Consider the following 14,869-nt stretch of genomic DNA (forward strand, 5'->3'; position numbering starts at 1 on the left):
TTTGAGGGCTTGGCTGCTTTCCTGCAGAGGTAATAAACTCTAGACAAAGAAGCGTGCATTAGCTCTATTGTTTGTTTGTGAGCTCTAAAGTAAAGCAGACTTTAACAAGACTAGTGTATGTAGTTCTCCGCTTGTCTTATAATTACTGCTCTGAAAATCCTAATTGGTTTAGTATTTTAATAATTCATTTTCCTGCCTGTCAGTGTTGAAGCTTAATCAAGAGTATTCTCAGTAATGGCATCTTTCTGCTATTGAGTGGGGCTGGAATCACAGTCAATCTTGGCCTTTGATAAAAGGAGAAGAGCATGAGAATAAAATCTTTAAATATGTTTTTGAAATTAGCTTTTGATCACAACTGTGCTGAATTTCTTGATTCTAAAGCTCAGTAGCTATCACATATAACAAAGAAATGAGAACAGCCTGGAGTTGGGGTATGTGATTTCTTTGGTCATTTTCTGATATGACGTGACATCAGACTGTGTTTGAGTTGAAATTAACCTAAATGATACTGACTGTAGATTTTTAGGTCCAAACTGTAGTGTCATGATAATAAGAGTATTTGTGGTCTATTTATATTATTACAGCATTGAAGAAAATTTATTGAAGCATTTTTACTTTAGGTCTAGCAAGTTTAGGAGGCATTTTGTATTTATTATGTGGAAGAGGGATGGAGAGAGGGAATTCCGTTGAAGAGGAATTGGTTTTCTTACTTTGCTTACCTGGCAAATGCTGGTGAATGATGTTTTCTGTAAGCCAGTCTGGAAGGTTATGATAGAGTGCAGCTCTGTACTGAGCTGTCTGTACATCAGCATCCTTAGAGTGCCAGTGCCAGGCTCTCCTGAGAGGAGTGTGCTAACTTCTGGTGTCCCTTTTTCTGCAGGTAAAAATGGAGATCTCCTCCCGACTACAGAAGAGGCTGAAGAATTGGAACGGGCCCTGCAGGCTGTAACTTCTCTTGAGTGCCTGAGTACCATTGGAGTACTTACACAGACAGATGGTGTGCCAGTTCAGGAGCTGTCAGATAGAGGGATAGGGGTGTTCTCTACAGGTGCTGGAGCTCCAGGAATGCAGTCCTTGAGTCGAGAGGTTAACACGGATCTGGGGGAGCTGTTGAATGGGCGTATAGTACATGATAATTTCTCCGGTCTGGAGCTGGATGAGAACTTGCTCCGTTCTGCTACCTTGTCCAACCCACCCACGCCCCTGGCAGGGCAGATCCAGGGGCAGTTTTCAGCCCCAGCCAACGTCGGCCTTACTTCTGCCACTCTGATAAGCCAGAGTGGTCTTGGGGAGAGAGCCTTCCCAGGACAGTTTCATGGACTTCATGATGGCAGCCATGCCTCCCAGAGGCCCCACCCTGCCCAGCTGCTGAGCAAGGCAGATGACCTGATCACCTCACGACAGCAATACAGCAGTGACCATTCACACTCCTCACCCCATGGAAGCCATTATGATAGTGAGCATGTGCCGTCTCCCTACAGTGACCATATCACATCCCCTCACACCGCATCCTTTTCTGGTGATAACTTGGCAGCTACCTTCTCAGCAGAGATGCCCATGATGGCACAGCACTTGCTCCCAACTCAGCTGGATGTGCCACTTAGTGGGGTGGTCAATCCCAGAACTCACTGGGGAAATCTTCCTGTCAATCTTGGGGACCCCTCTCCGTTTAGCAACCTTCTTGGTGCAGATGGACACCTCCTGTCCACTTCCCTGTCCACACCACCTACCACCTCGCACTCAGAGACCACACAGCCTGCCTTCGCCACTGTGACCCCCAACAGCTCCAGTGTGCTTCCGGGGTTACCGCAGACCAGTTTTAGTGGCATGGGTCCTGCCTCCGCTGAACTCATGGCCTCCAACTCCCCTAAACAACAGCTCCCTCAGTTCAGCGCAGCCTTTGGGCACCAGCTGAGCTCCCACAGTGGCATCCCCAAGGACCTGCAGCCCAGCCACAGCTCCATAGCTCCTCCCACGGGCTTCGCAGTGACTGGTGCCACCGCTACCAGTACCAATAATGCATCTGCGCCCTTCACCACCTCCAACTGAGCTTGTCTGCCTGGCTCTCTGCGGATAGATGGGGGACCTGTGTTTTCTATCTTTCCTTTTTTTTTCCTTTTTCTTTATTTTTTTTCTGTCCTCCTTCCCTTTTTTTTTTTTTTCTTCAGGAAGGGGTTCAGAAAAAAGCCCCGCTTCAGTACTGAGCAGGGTTAGCCCTCTGTGAACCTTGCTGTAGTGTTCACATGTGCTTGTTACGCACCGGTGCTCATTTATTGCAGGCAGGTTCACTGTTCCCCAATAATTTCTTAAGGATACAGCACAGTTACTGGATGTTGTTGATCTTCGCAGTAAGACCTAGAAATGGGAAGATACCTCAGATTACTGATGCATGTTACTGTTTCTTAGGGTTTGGATCAGTGCTTGCCATCCTGTTAGCATCTGCTAGAAAGTTTTCAGTGGGCAGAAATCTCTTGATCTTTTTTTTTTTTTAAATATATATATGTTGGTGTTTTTTTTTCCAAAGGTAGCATCTGGCATGGAAAAATTGACTGCACACATTGATTTGAGAATGGTGCACTGAAGTCCTAAATCAAGATCATGGTTCAAGGATGAGTCTGACAGTTCTTAAAATGGTCTCGACCTCCTCTGTGTGCATTTGTGTGTTCAGGGTGCAGGGAGCAGCAGTTCCTTTTCTTCTTTTGTTGAAGAAGTGGGAGTCATCCCTTTCCAGAACTGGTCGCTGATTTTTGTTTTGCTATTGCTTCTTTTCTCTTTTCTTTCTTTCTTTCTTTCTTTTTTTTTTTTTTAATTATGATGTTTTCTAATTCATTGAGCAGTAAGGGGATCAGTTGACTGGTTGCCTGGAAATCTGAAGGCTGATACAATGTTAGCCCTGGGGAAAAAGAAAGCAAAAAAAAAAAAGATGAACACCTTCCCCCTGCCCTAAATAAATCCAGAAGGATTGCAGTAGATTATGGATTAGTGAAGAACCCCATGCAGAAATTCCCTTCCTTAATGAATTACTGTGGCCTTGTAGCATTGGTGATTTGCCTTTTTGAATGTGGCTTTGTCCAGAACAACTTGCCTGACAGGCTGACAGGTATTTCTGAGCTGAAACCGCAAGAATTTGCTTGATATTCTGCCCATCCACACATGTCTAGGTCAGCCCCTTTGGTAAGTTTCAAATGGATGCTTTCCTTAAATTAGCTAGTGAGACTTTCTTGGATATTTTTCCCCCCGATGGGAGCCATATAGCCTTTTCGATGTTGCTTGGGGTTTGACGCTCTGTATGGGAAGCTGAATGTGTGTCAGACAGGTACCTATCAGCAGTCATGGCTAAACAAAAGAGAAATCGCTAAAGCAAACTACATAAGAATTCTTTCCATCTGCAGGACATTTTTACATTTACTGCCCACCTGTGAAATACAGTATTCAGATTCTTTGGCAGTAATTTCAGTTCTTAAAGAAATTACTCTGCTAGCTTTCATTTTAAAAACTAATTTTGGGGTTTTTGTTTTAAATCCAGCAGCAGAAATTGTGATGTGTTTACTTGCATCTCTTTATCAGGAAGGGAAGAAAGGAATTTGCTCATGACTTCATAGGGCTCAAACTTGCTACTGTACTCTGTCTGTAAAAGTAGCTCCTAATTAATTAAGTCTCTGCTCTTCTTGATTTGTTTCTGAGGGAGAATAGAAAATCCCACATTTCAGTCTCTTACTGTACAAGACAGATTTCATTCTATCTTATGGTAAAATGTCCTACCTGCATGTATTCTAGTCTAATTCAGGAAATTAAGAGATACCAAGCACATATAATAGAGAGGCCTAATGAATTGTTTGAGCAAGGGATCATTGAACAAAGTTTAGTTGTTACAGAAACTCATTTTCTTAGTAATCAGGCCCACTCTAACCCAAACCTCTCCTTCATCTTGCTAAGGAACAGAACTTAAACAGGATAGGTCTTTTGTCTTTTTTACTATCATAGCAATCATACTATCCCTCTTTTCTTGAATGATTTGTCCTCCTTCAATAAAAAGGAGTATGGATGATGTGTATGTCCTTTTCCGAAATAGCAAATGTATGTGGGTGGAGGAAACAAAAATTATTTTCATGCTTCTGTTGTTATGAAGTCCTTATTTCATACTTGGTAAAATAGATCTTGATAATATAAACCGAATATTTTTAAGTGGTGATTTAAATATGTTTGTAACATTTAAGTGTTTTTAAATCATGTAAAAAGTTGAACTGAAACCTATGAAATCCTGCTTGTGATTGTCCTGCTGATTGAAGAATGCCCAGTGGTATTTTGAAATGAGGCAAATCTGACAAGGCATTTATTTATTTTTGTATTACGTTCCCCATACTTTGTTGAGGAGACAACTGTTTGATTTGCAAATTATTTTCTTTGTGTCCACATACCTCCTTCAATGTGTTTGGATGACTGACTGAAAAAAAGTGGAGAACTAGTATACCAAATGGTTAATTCTTCAATCTACTTGTGTGTTCATGTCATTTTAGAGGATGTTAATTTCTATAAATTGGCTTCAGGAGTTTGGTCTTGGAATTATTCTTGTGCCCATCAGACTTTTTAATGAAGCTGCAGCTAGTGGCGAGTCTATTTGCCCCATATTACAATTTCTCTTTCTTAGCAAATGCCAGAGAGGAAGGGAGGAGAGGACCTGAGAGCGAAGTTCTGCTTGGTTGCATTGACATACATTGTGAAGAAGCTTTTTGTTCTTGTGGTCACTGTGAGCTTGTACTGATCTAACTCGAACATAATTTAGCTCCTAATCTGAACACTGATTTAGACAGGGAATTTCAAAAGCTGTCAAAGCTATGCAGGTCCATAATTCCTGTTTGAAATCAATGACCTTTATGTATCTGCATTCCTTTAAGGCAGCCTAGAATATCAACTCTCTTCCCCTGCTTAGACTTCAATTTTTCTGTGTCCCTTGGTGACTCTTCCCTGAAAAGTGACTACATAACATTTTTCAGTGAAGAAACTAAGTCTGCAATAAAGCTGCACTTTTAAAAATAAGATTTGCATACGTTTGAAACAGGAATCCCCATGTCCTGTCTGACACAAAGTTCTGAAACAGGCCACTACTCTTGCCTTTTGCTGGTTCACCTCCTGTTTTTCACTGCCACTGATTTTGTGATAGCAGCCTACCAAGCAGTTACGGGTCTTGATCTTAGCTTTACAAGGTGGATCATTCCAGGTGGGCTTGTACAGCCACAGAACTTGTTGACTTCAGTGAATCAGTGTCTTACTCTTGGATGTGAGAGATCCAGTCTGAGAAGCATGTACAGCCAGAGATGTTTCATGCCTCTTCCTCTGGGAAATACTGCAGATCTTCCTTAGGTACCCCTTGAGGCTGTTATTTATGTGGTTCCTAAGTAGAATCCATGCTCTCTCACAAAGGTTTTTGAGTATCATCTCTTAATATACCAATTAGCACTCTAATCACCCTTTCACCAAAGAGCCACTGTAGCAATTTCGGTCCATTGATTTTAGACGATCGATACCTGTTGTGCCCTTTATGTGTTAACAAATGGAATAAAGCTAGTTGAACCTAAAAGTTAATTTCTTTACATAAGGTCTGATTTTTAAAGAATTGATAAAAAAAAAAATATAAAATACCAGTACCATAATTTTTGGTAATGATAGCACCTCTTTTAGTCTTTGTATGAAAGTACTTAAGATGAACTTTGGCAGTGTGCAGAGGCTCATCAGAAGCAGCCTCGTGCTGATCTGGTGCATAAGGCATTCTGTGAGACTCACTTCAGTAGTTCCTTTTGCTTAGGAAAACTTTATGCTAGCTTTGAGGAGAGCCATATGCACTTATACCTCAAAGTTGATTTGTTCTTTGGCCTCATAGTTGCATACAAGAAGATGTATGCATGATGCAAAAGTTGCATCATTTTGTCTCTTCCTGCCTTGCAGTTCCTCCAGGTTCTTAGTTTCCTTCTTATTTGAAGCATGCTTCGCTCTTTGATTTGGCATAAAGGCTTTAGATTCATAATCCTGAGGTACCAGTTGTAGGTCTGCTTCAGACACACTGGAGAAGATGGCAAGAGCTAGATTCCCCTCTTCGTTCAGCAGATTAGTGAAACAGAGATGCCAAGGGAAGTTGCAATTTGTTTATTTTAGAGGCAGATGGGTATTGAAAATTAGGGCATTTTGAGTGTGAGATTTGAGGCACAGTGGGATTCTACTGGCATCAGGGGTGCAGCCAAGGTGAAGAACCTAGGACTGAAACTGCAAGTCAGTAGCCAAATTCAATTTGAAGATTCATCTTGTTATAACCACATCTAAATACAGCCTGGGATTAAATCTGCTTGCCAGGAAAGAAAAGTCTCGTGAAGAAGTACAATAACCAGTGGACAGATCTCTTCCCTGCCAAGCCTGGCTATTGTGATTACATACTTATGTTCTTAGTTTGCTAAACTCCACTTCCTTCCTCAGCTCCTGCAAATATATGCCACTTTACTTTGCAGGCATTGGTAAGGCTTCAGGGGTATTTCTCCCTGTCTCTGCCTTAGCAAGCTCAATCTGTTGGTGATTTCTCCAACAGTATGAGCTTTTGGTCAGGGAGGAAGAGAAAGTTTTTAGAGGAGCCAACTACCTGCAGTTAAATCTTGCAACACTTGTAGGATGTGGGGACAGTGGCAGGAGGTGCTTTCACCAGCTGAAATTACCTGCAGTGATCATCTGGAGTGAGGCAAATGGTGTCTGGGCAGCTTCCCTAGTGGGATGTTTATTTTTGCCTTTGCATTTTTAGAATTACATTTAAAGGAGTCTCCTGTGCAGTCCTGTAGCAAAGTCTAGTGGTGGTGGAAATTGTTTTGGGCTAATGTGCTGCTTAGATCTTCAGGGCTTTTTGATCTTTTGGGTAACATTTAATGATAAGCTGTTGTTGGTTGCCATTTATTTCCTTCCTTTATTCCCTTCCTCTCTGTATTCTTTATCATTGTTTCTTTCTTTCTCCCATTCTAAGATCTTCAATTTAATGCCAACTGGGAAGTCTTCCATGGTCCTGAGTGAATCTGACTGTAAAATGAAAATGAAAATATATACCTGCAGACCATAACATACATTTTGGATGCTAGAACAGTGAGTAAGATGCTCAGATCAAGTGAGTAAGATGAGGTTTCACAGCATGCTAATACGTCATGACTAGATGCTGAGGGTACAACATCATGGGAGTGCACACATTAGTGGTGAATGTGCAGGCAACTCTTAGAAGGAGTTTACCCTCTCACAAGTTCATTTTCTTTCGAGAAGTGCATCAGTAGAAAGTCAAAAAAAGAAAAATTTCTTCTTAATACCCACAGGCCCGAGTCAAAAAAGTCTACATTTGTGTTTGCTAAACTTAAATATGGACTTTAGCAGAGGTCTGGTCATGTGAGACCTTAGCTCTATCAGGTAAAGTTTTTATTTTATCTTTAAAACTTTGCAAGAACACTGTTGCTGGGAAAGAAAAGCTTGGTGTAGGAGGAGAAGTTACAATAGATGTATTAGAACAATTTTCTCACTCATGTCTTTAGTCTTTTCAAATAAAAAAACCCACCAAAACCACAACAATAGTGACTGTTTTGGAAGCTTTTTCCTTTGCAACTCTGCTGCTTCTCATGGTTACTGGGTTCTTTGCTTTCCCCTGTTGTATTCAGCTTTCATGTACTCCTCCTCTGGCTACTATGGAATAAGGTAGTGGAGCATGAAAGGAGAAAGTGGGCTTGGCCGTAGATTGACAGCAACAGTTGTAGAAGGCTTTCTTTTCCTGTTTCCTTGAAGTGAGTGTTGGCACCTTTTCTGTCTATTCTGGCTCATAGAATTTGATTTGGAAGTGAACAGGATGAAACTTGGCCTTTTTGACCTCAAAACTGTACTTAACTCAGTGTAAAAAAATGCATTCTTCTCACTCCTCCATGCTATTCCCCCAAACACACACAGCGTGAGGTGTCCAGAGTAGCCATGTATTGACCGCCTGCACGTATTGAACTTGGTCCAGTAACGCTAATGTTTTACCTGCTTTCTGTCATTGTCTGCTGGTGCCCATGGAGGTGAACTCTGGATAGGTAACGTTCCCAGATATCCTCTGGAAAACTTTAACTACAGTGCAGAGTGCTCTGATGTAGCTAACTATAATGGCTTCTACCTTGGAGTGGACTGATTTACCCTGAATAACCTGCATCTTAAACAGTGTAGTTGGCTTTGGTGCAAACAAATTCATTCTGAAGTGAAGGACAGTTTGATTCTCATACAAAATAGCTACATCCTACCAGGAGGATTTGAATCAGTTTCTCTGAACAGTGGTGACCTTCACTGTACAGTTTTGGGTATGTCTCAGGGATTCCTTGTGGAAATAAGGGCAGTTAACACACACACACACACAAACACACACACACACAAAGTAAATAATAATTAAAGGTAGAGCATCACCTAAATGAGAGCTCCACCAAAATGAGAGCGCAAGAAGGAGAAATCTTTGTTCAGTTTTATAGTCTATGGTGTCTGGATTAAGGACTCTTTCTCTTCTCGGGGCTCTCAACTTCAAAATACCGAACCTTTTTCATCACGCTCAGCTTTAAACTTTTTATTTAAAGATACCCTTCCCCAATGAGCTTTCAGAATACTTAGTGTAGATTTTAAGAGAAATGGTATATTAATTTATGCTATTAACATCACCTCATAAATTATGTTTTATACTAAAGCTGTATTGAGTGTAATGAATTATGTTGCATATGTGTTTTTAATAGCTATAAAATTATATACAAGCTTTTTTTGAAAAACAAACTAGTGAAGCACCTTTTTACACTGGATCTTTGCCGTGTCAAGGTGTACAGCTATTCTTTGCTACCTTGCAGATATCTATATCAATATATAGATATATATATATATAAATAAAATGATAACCTGTATCAACAAGCATAGAACTCTTTTTAACCCTTGTATTACTGTTCCTATAACTCTTTTTAAATTTTATTTTTGAGTGTTACATTCTGCAATAATTTATCCATGGTTTGTACTTATGATTAGAAATTTAGTTACAGGGTAAATAGATCAAATTAAAATAACCCAACTACTGTAGCTGGAAGTTGTGAACCAAGTTGGTAAGACCTTTTTTTTGTTGTTGTTGGTTTTTTTTTTTTAAAGTATTTATTTCCACTTAGCTCTGTGAGTTGGAATTTGAGAAGTCAGAACATTAGGAATCTACAGTGTCTTATTCAGGAATTTTCCCCCTCCTTCCCTCACAAAGGAATTCCCACTGTGACTTATAAATAGAATTAGACTGCTTGTGTGCATGTATGTATTATATATACACACAAAAAAATATGCATTGGGGGGGACGTATGTGTGATACGGATGTGTATATTGTATGTAGGTCATAGTTTTGTAAGGAGAAAAGTAGTTGAGAGGTGATGGAATGTATTGTAGAAATGTGATTATTTAGTAGGGGGTTGTTATGTCCTCACTGTTCTATAAATAACTGAAACTCTCTACTACATAATCTTCTGTTATGAGGCTAACTCTGATATCATGTCAGTTTTACTGTTTTTCAAATGAGTCACATAGGGCCCTGTTTAAAATGCCATGAAAATACCAAGCTCCCAAAGACAGCCTTTAAATAAAACAAATGGGGGAGGAGGAGAGATGGGAGAAATGAGTGATGTTTTTCAGGTGAAATTGAAGGTTTGCATTCAGTGGGATGGGAAGACATGGGAATTGCTGTATCTTTGCAAATTAATACCCAAATCTCCAGCGGTCTGACTTGGAAAATGTTGTCAATCAGTGGACTTGTGTTTTCAAATTAGGTTGTAAAGGGCACTGTTTGCAGAGTGATCTCCGATCTGTAAAAGCATCCTGTCTTGAAAGTAGATTCTTTTCTTTCCTGAGGGTCTTTGTGTGTATCTGTGTTGCCTCAAAATTGGTGTCGTGGGATTGCAGAACAAAATATGCTTTTGGTCAATGGAGTTTCACTTGTGCTGTGAAATTCTAAATTTAATTATGGCCACTTAACTCTTTGTACCACCATCCCCCACCACCCCCCATAGTTGGAGAAGGAAGATTTATCACTTGAAATTGTGAGAAGTCAGAAACATTCTTACATACTGGCTTACTCTTCATACTGTTCTATTTAGGCTGGTGAAAGTAACCTACTTGTTATTTATTCATGCAGTATCACTTTTGATGGTGATGATCCTAGTGACTTTAAAAATCTGTTTAGAAAAACAGAGCTTCCAGTGTTGCTCAGACATTTGAAATTTTGAGGGCTTTTTAAGGCAGTTGCAAATCAAGTTTTAATTTTCAAAGCAATTTTTTTTTTTTTGTATCCCACTCTGTCAATGTTGATAGCCCCCCAGGCATCCCTCGCCCTTTCCCCCTCCCTCCAATTAATTTCTGGCACATACGCATACAAGTGAAAGGGCAGGGAGGTGGAAGTTGTCAGAGGCCTTTCCTTCTGCTTATTTGGTGATAATGGGAGTTAGCAGCATAAATCTTTATGCCATTTTTGTGTATACTACCTGTACAGAGAGATATATCTGTATATGAGATGTTGGTAGCACTTTGCTGAATGTGGACTTGCCCTGATGATGTACAATAAATACGTATGAATGCAATCAATCTAAATCTATATATACCTGCGTACAGATGGAATATGCATTGCAACACACACATGTACATTAGTTGTAACATGAGTAAGTGTGTGAGCTAAAGAGAAAGACTGTCCATGTAACATATGGGTAACAGGTAAGCACTTGTGCCAAACCAGGTTGTTTTAATTCTGCTGGTGGATTTCGATGAGATCAGTCAGTGATCTGAGCTTGGTCACTATTAATTTGTGTTATGTCAGCCCTCAGAGTGGAGTTTCCTTGGTACATTTCTGCTTCTGTTTATTATATATTAGTACTCCTTGAGGCCTCTTGCAATGCCAACCTCTTCTGCTTCTCTGCTCCATTGCCTCCATTCCAGCTCCTCCTTCTCCTGCATCTCTACAGTTTCTCTTGCTAGCAGCAATCAGCTTTAATGACCCAATCCAGCTCTGCTTAAGCATTAGGGAAATTCTCTTAGTGACTGTACCGGCAGCTAAATTGGGCCCTGAGCACTTGCTTGAACTTGTAGATTTTCTCAACTATTCAATTGTGCTTAAGAACGACTGTGATAGGTTTGCAGATGAGCACGAACTTTTCTTAGAACCTGACCCAAAACTTCCTAGCGTATTAAAAGATGAACCCATCGTTGTATTTTAGAGTAAATGTTCAAATGAGAAAAATGCACCCGTTGAAAATATCTTACATTTTCAGACCCAGGGAGAAAAAGAGTTTGGTTTGCTTTTTCCATAATGCAGGCAGGAAGCAGAAGGCAGCCCTGTGCTGTGTTCTGAGCAGCAGGCTTGTCATCAAACATAGCAAGAGAAACAGCTCATTACGTTTTACCGTTAAACAGATTTTAAAACAAGCTGCAGAGTGGACAAGTAACACTTTGCACCTAATTGTCTATTGAATAATCTTACTTAAGCAAGTAAATTGTGTTTTTATTTTCTGTTTTCCGGCTAAGCGGTGTTTCTGTATCCTTTTAGCAGAAAGCAGCCATCAGAAACCTGCTCAGTCACACTTAAGCACTGTTGGAACTCCTGGCTAACTTAAGCTTCAGTTTGAATGGAGAATACTGTTCCCATTCTGTCATCGAGTCATACTGCATTCCACGTTTTCAGTATGGATATGGCACGATTTTTCTTGGCCACGAGTCAGCCATGGAATTTTGTCTTCCTTGCATTTCTATTAGAAAAGGGTAGCTGGTGCACTGTTCCATCTGAGCTCTCATGCAATCATACATGACAGTTTCTATAATACATATATTTGGGCGTGTGTATGGGTATGTCTGTGTACAGTGTGCGTATAACAGGGATTTATACACGCACATATATTACGCTATTTCAGTTTATGTATGTGGAGAACGTACCTGCTGGTTCTCTCCTGATATATACTCATGCATACGTATATTAAATATGTATATAGAGTGTAGATGTCCTGCATATACATGTGTATATGTTATGAACCTTGGTTGGCAATTTCCCCCCCCCACTTCTTGCAAATTGCTGTCCGTTTATGACATTTTCACTGAAGCTGCATTATATAGAAGAAATGGAGAAATGTGTTATCAGAGTTTTATTTTAAAAAGGAGACTCTTGATTGTCTAAAGCCATTTGTAATTGTCTTTTGAATTGTTACTAGAAAGGTTGTTAAAAAAATAAAAAAAGGTAAAAAAAAAGAAAAGGAGAAAAAAAAAAGGCAAGCAGACAAGCCCTTACTCCCACTGTTGCTTAGAGGGACATAAGAAAAGAAATGGAAACACAAGTTCCTAGGTATTTATTTCCTTCAGAGGGTTCTGAGGCATACTGTAATTACATTCTGCCCCACTCCTGCTGTTGTCCAATTGTAATTAATGGTTCATGGTTTCTTTTACACCGCTTTTTCCTTCATTGCTTTCGTAAATCATTGTTCATCTCCTACATTCGGTAGTACTGATATCACTGAGGAGATTTTGTATCCTGCTGTCTCCTTTCCAGCAGAAATACCAGTGCATCACTGTTGTGTTACATTTTAACATGCTTTGTGGAGGATGGGCGTTTTTATCCAAGATGTCTGTAGCAAGTATTTAACTTAGCGTGAGAAGCTTTCAGTGGAATCTATCGTTTATTGTTTCCCACGAGTTTCTGCAGCTGGTTTTTCACCAACATATTAAGTAGTTACTTTTGTATTTGATGCCCGAGGTTACAGGGTTAGATTTATTGTTGTGGGTTTGGGTTTTGTTTTGTTTTCCCTCCAGTCCCCCAAAATGTTTATTTGCAAGTGAAGAAAACAGATGTCAGAATCTGAACCAATATCCCTTTTTTTAGTTAAGGGCAAATATCTTTATCCTAGATTTAATAAAAGAAAAGGTGGCAAATGGACAATCCAAAATGCTTAGAGGGAATGCCTACTCTTTTTAAGGATGTCTCAGAGAAATTTGTGTTTGGCATCATTTTAAAGGTATCTTGATCACACTTTGATATCAGAAACAGCCTTGTAATAAAGAGCCTCGAATAGTTGTTTGGCCACTAGAGTTTAAAATGTCAAGAAGTTGCAGTGGGAAAGCAAAGGTGAGGCAGTGTATTTTGAACCAGTAAATTGTAGCTTGCAAATGTACCTGATTTTGAAGTAACTGCATGGTAGCAAGGATTAGCAGTCTCTTACACCCCTTCCTTTTTCCCTCTCATACCTGACACGTGTTCAGCATACTGTACATTTGGAAAAATAACTTAGTCCAGCAAAGCTAAATCCACTTAATGACTGCTTAAAGGGAACATACAAACTTGTATTGCCACATCCTGTCTCATGATATTAGCTGGAAGACGAGCTAATGCGCACAAAAAGCCCAGTCCAGGTGGCTTCTGCAGATCTGTCATTTTCAGAGGGTGTGGTGCATGGGGATGCCTGAGAAGAAGGGTCCCTGGCAGCAATAGTAACTCACACTACTGCTTCTGGTGCTGGAGGCTCATGGACAGCATTCCAAAGGCGGGTAGGAAAACTCATTTTTGTACTTTCCCTTTAAATAGGAAAGGTTGGCTCACATGCTCCTCATACTTCTCAATGAATGTACTGTACTACCATTGAAAAAAAGAAAGAAAAAAAAATCAAATGATAATAGGTTGGTCTCCTTTTGTTATCTGGTCCTTGTTTAATTTGTTTAAGGGTTTTTGTATACAAAAGTTTACATTTTTATGTATATTTTTCTTGTGTAAAAACTGATGTAATATGTGTATAAAACACTGTATGTATTATCTGTATATAGTGTGACAAAATGATTTTCTTTCTTTCTTTTGGATGTATTAATAAATCTTGCTGTGAAATAGCTGTGTTTACTAGGATGAAAGTCTTCTCCAAGCCATTTTGCTATCTCTGAGGTGTTTGAATATTACCCAGGCTGAAATCTCTTCCATCAAAGTGATTTCTTTCTTTTAAAGCATATTCGAAGTGCAGTTATTAAACTGTACTTTGTTTAGATAGCTGCAGAGTCTGATTCTGCTCTTGCTTATTCTCTATTAGTTTCTAATGACACTAGCTAATCAGTTTTGCAAACAAACTGGAGTCTTTAAATCATGATTCTAATTATAGTGATTTCTAGCTCTGAATCAGTGGCCTCTTCATCTTGTTTTCTGGTTTGAGTTTGCAGCACTGTACTTGAAATATAATTAAAGGGGTATAGAATAGAATGTTGTCTTATATGGCAGTGGTGAGGGGTGAGATTAAAAAAACATATACCAGTTTTATCACTGGAACTGGTAAGCTGGGAGTTGTTTTGAGGTTTAGCATGTGCATCAAAAGTGATGGTTGCTTTCAGTTGGTTCAGGCAGAATTGTGAGGCAAAGGCATATATGTAGTGACTACCTGGATTGGTCAGACCCTGGGAATCACCACTGCCGTGATGGGACCCAAAGCTGTGCACCTGGGAAAATCTGCTATTCCTGCCACCTTGCTGCATGCAGCTGGTGTGAACTAGACTGCCATGGCTGGCACCACAGCCTTATGGTGCTGGGTTTTCTCTCTGAGAGCAGCATGTCCACTGCAGCTGGAAGGATGTCCTCTTGTTATATAGAGGTATGCCTTGGAGACTTTGCAGTAAGTAGATGGCTGACGCATGTTCCTCTCACCGTTTGTTTTGTGAAGTCCTTCCTTTTACTTTCCAACATGAGGGTACATGCTTCAACTGATGTTTGCTTTGCTAGTCTCCATCTCCGATGTATTTGAGGCTGAGACTTGCAAGGGAAAAGTACGTGTCCTAGGTGAGACCATCTTCCAGGTTGTTTTTCATAAGCAGGCTCGCT

General features: G+C 40.0%; 1 protein-coding gene across 6 annotated transcripts in view; it reads left to right on the forward strand.

Annotated features, from left to right (window-relative positions):
- Positions 1–13,894, forward strand: part of INO80D (INO80 complex subunit D) — a 44,995-nt gene extending 31,101 nt beyond the window's left edge. For all 6 annotated transcript variants that reach the window (XM_068138357.1, XM_068138361.1, XM_068138360.1 and 3 more), the window contains one exon: positions 881–13,894. In XM_068138357.1, the coding sequence (XP_067994458.1) occupies positions 881–2,049 (1,169 nt within the window). In that variant the 3' untranslated portion in view covers positions 2,050–13,894. The remainder of the gene's footprint in view (positions 1–880) is intronic.
- The last annotated feature ends 975 nt before the right edge of the window (positions 13,895–14,869 follow it).

This window comes from Melanerpes formicivorus, unplaced genomic scaffold (assembly GCF_026170545.1).
Source record: "Melanerpes formicivorus ecotype bairdi unplaced genomic scaffold, bMelFor1.0.p_v2 SCAF_5, whole genome shotgun sequence".
Taxonomy (NCBI): Eukaryota; Metazoa; Chordata; class Aves; order Piciformes; family Picidae; genus Melanerpes; species Melanerpes formicivorus.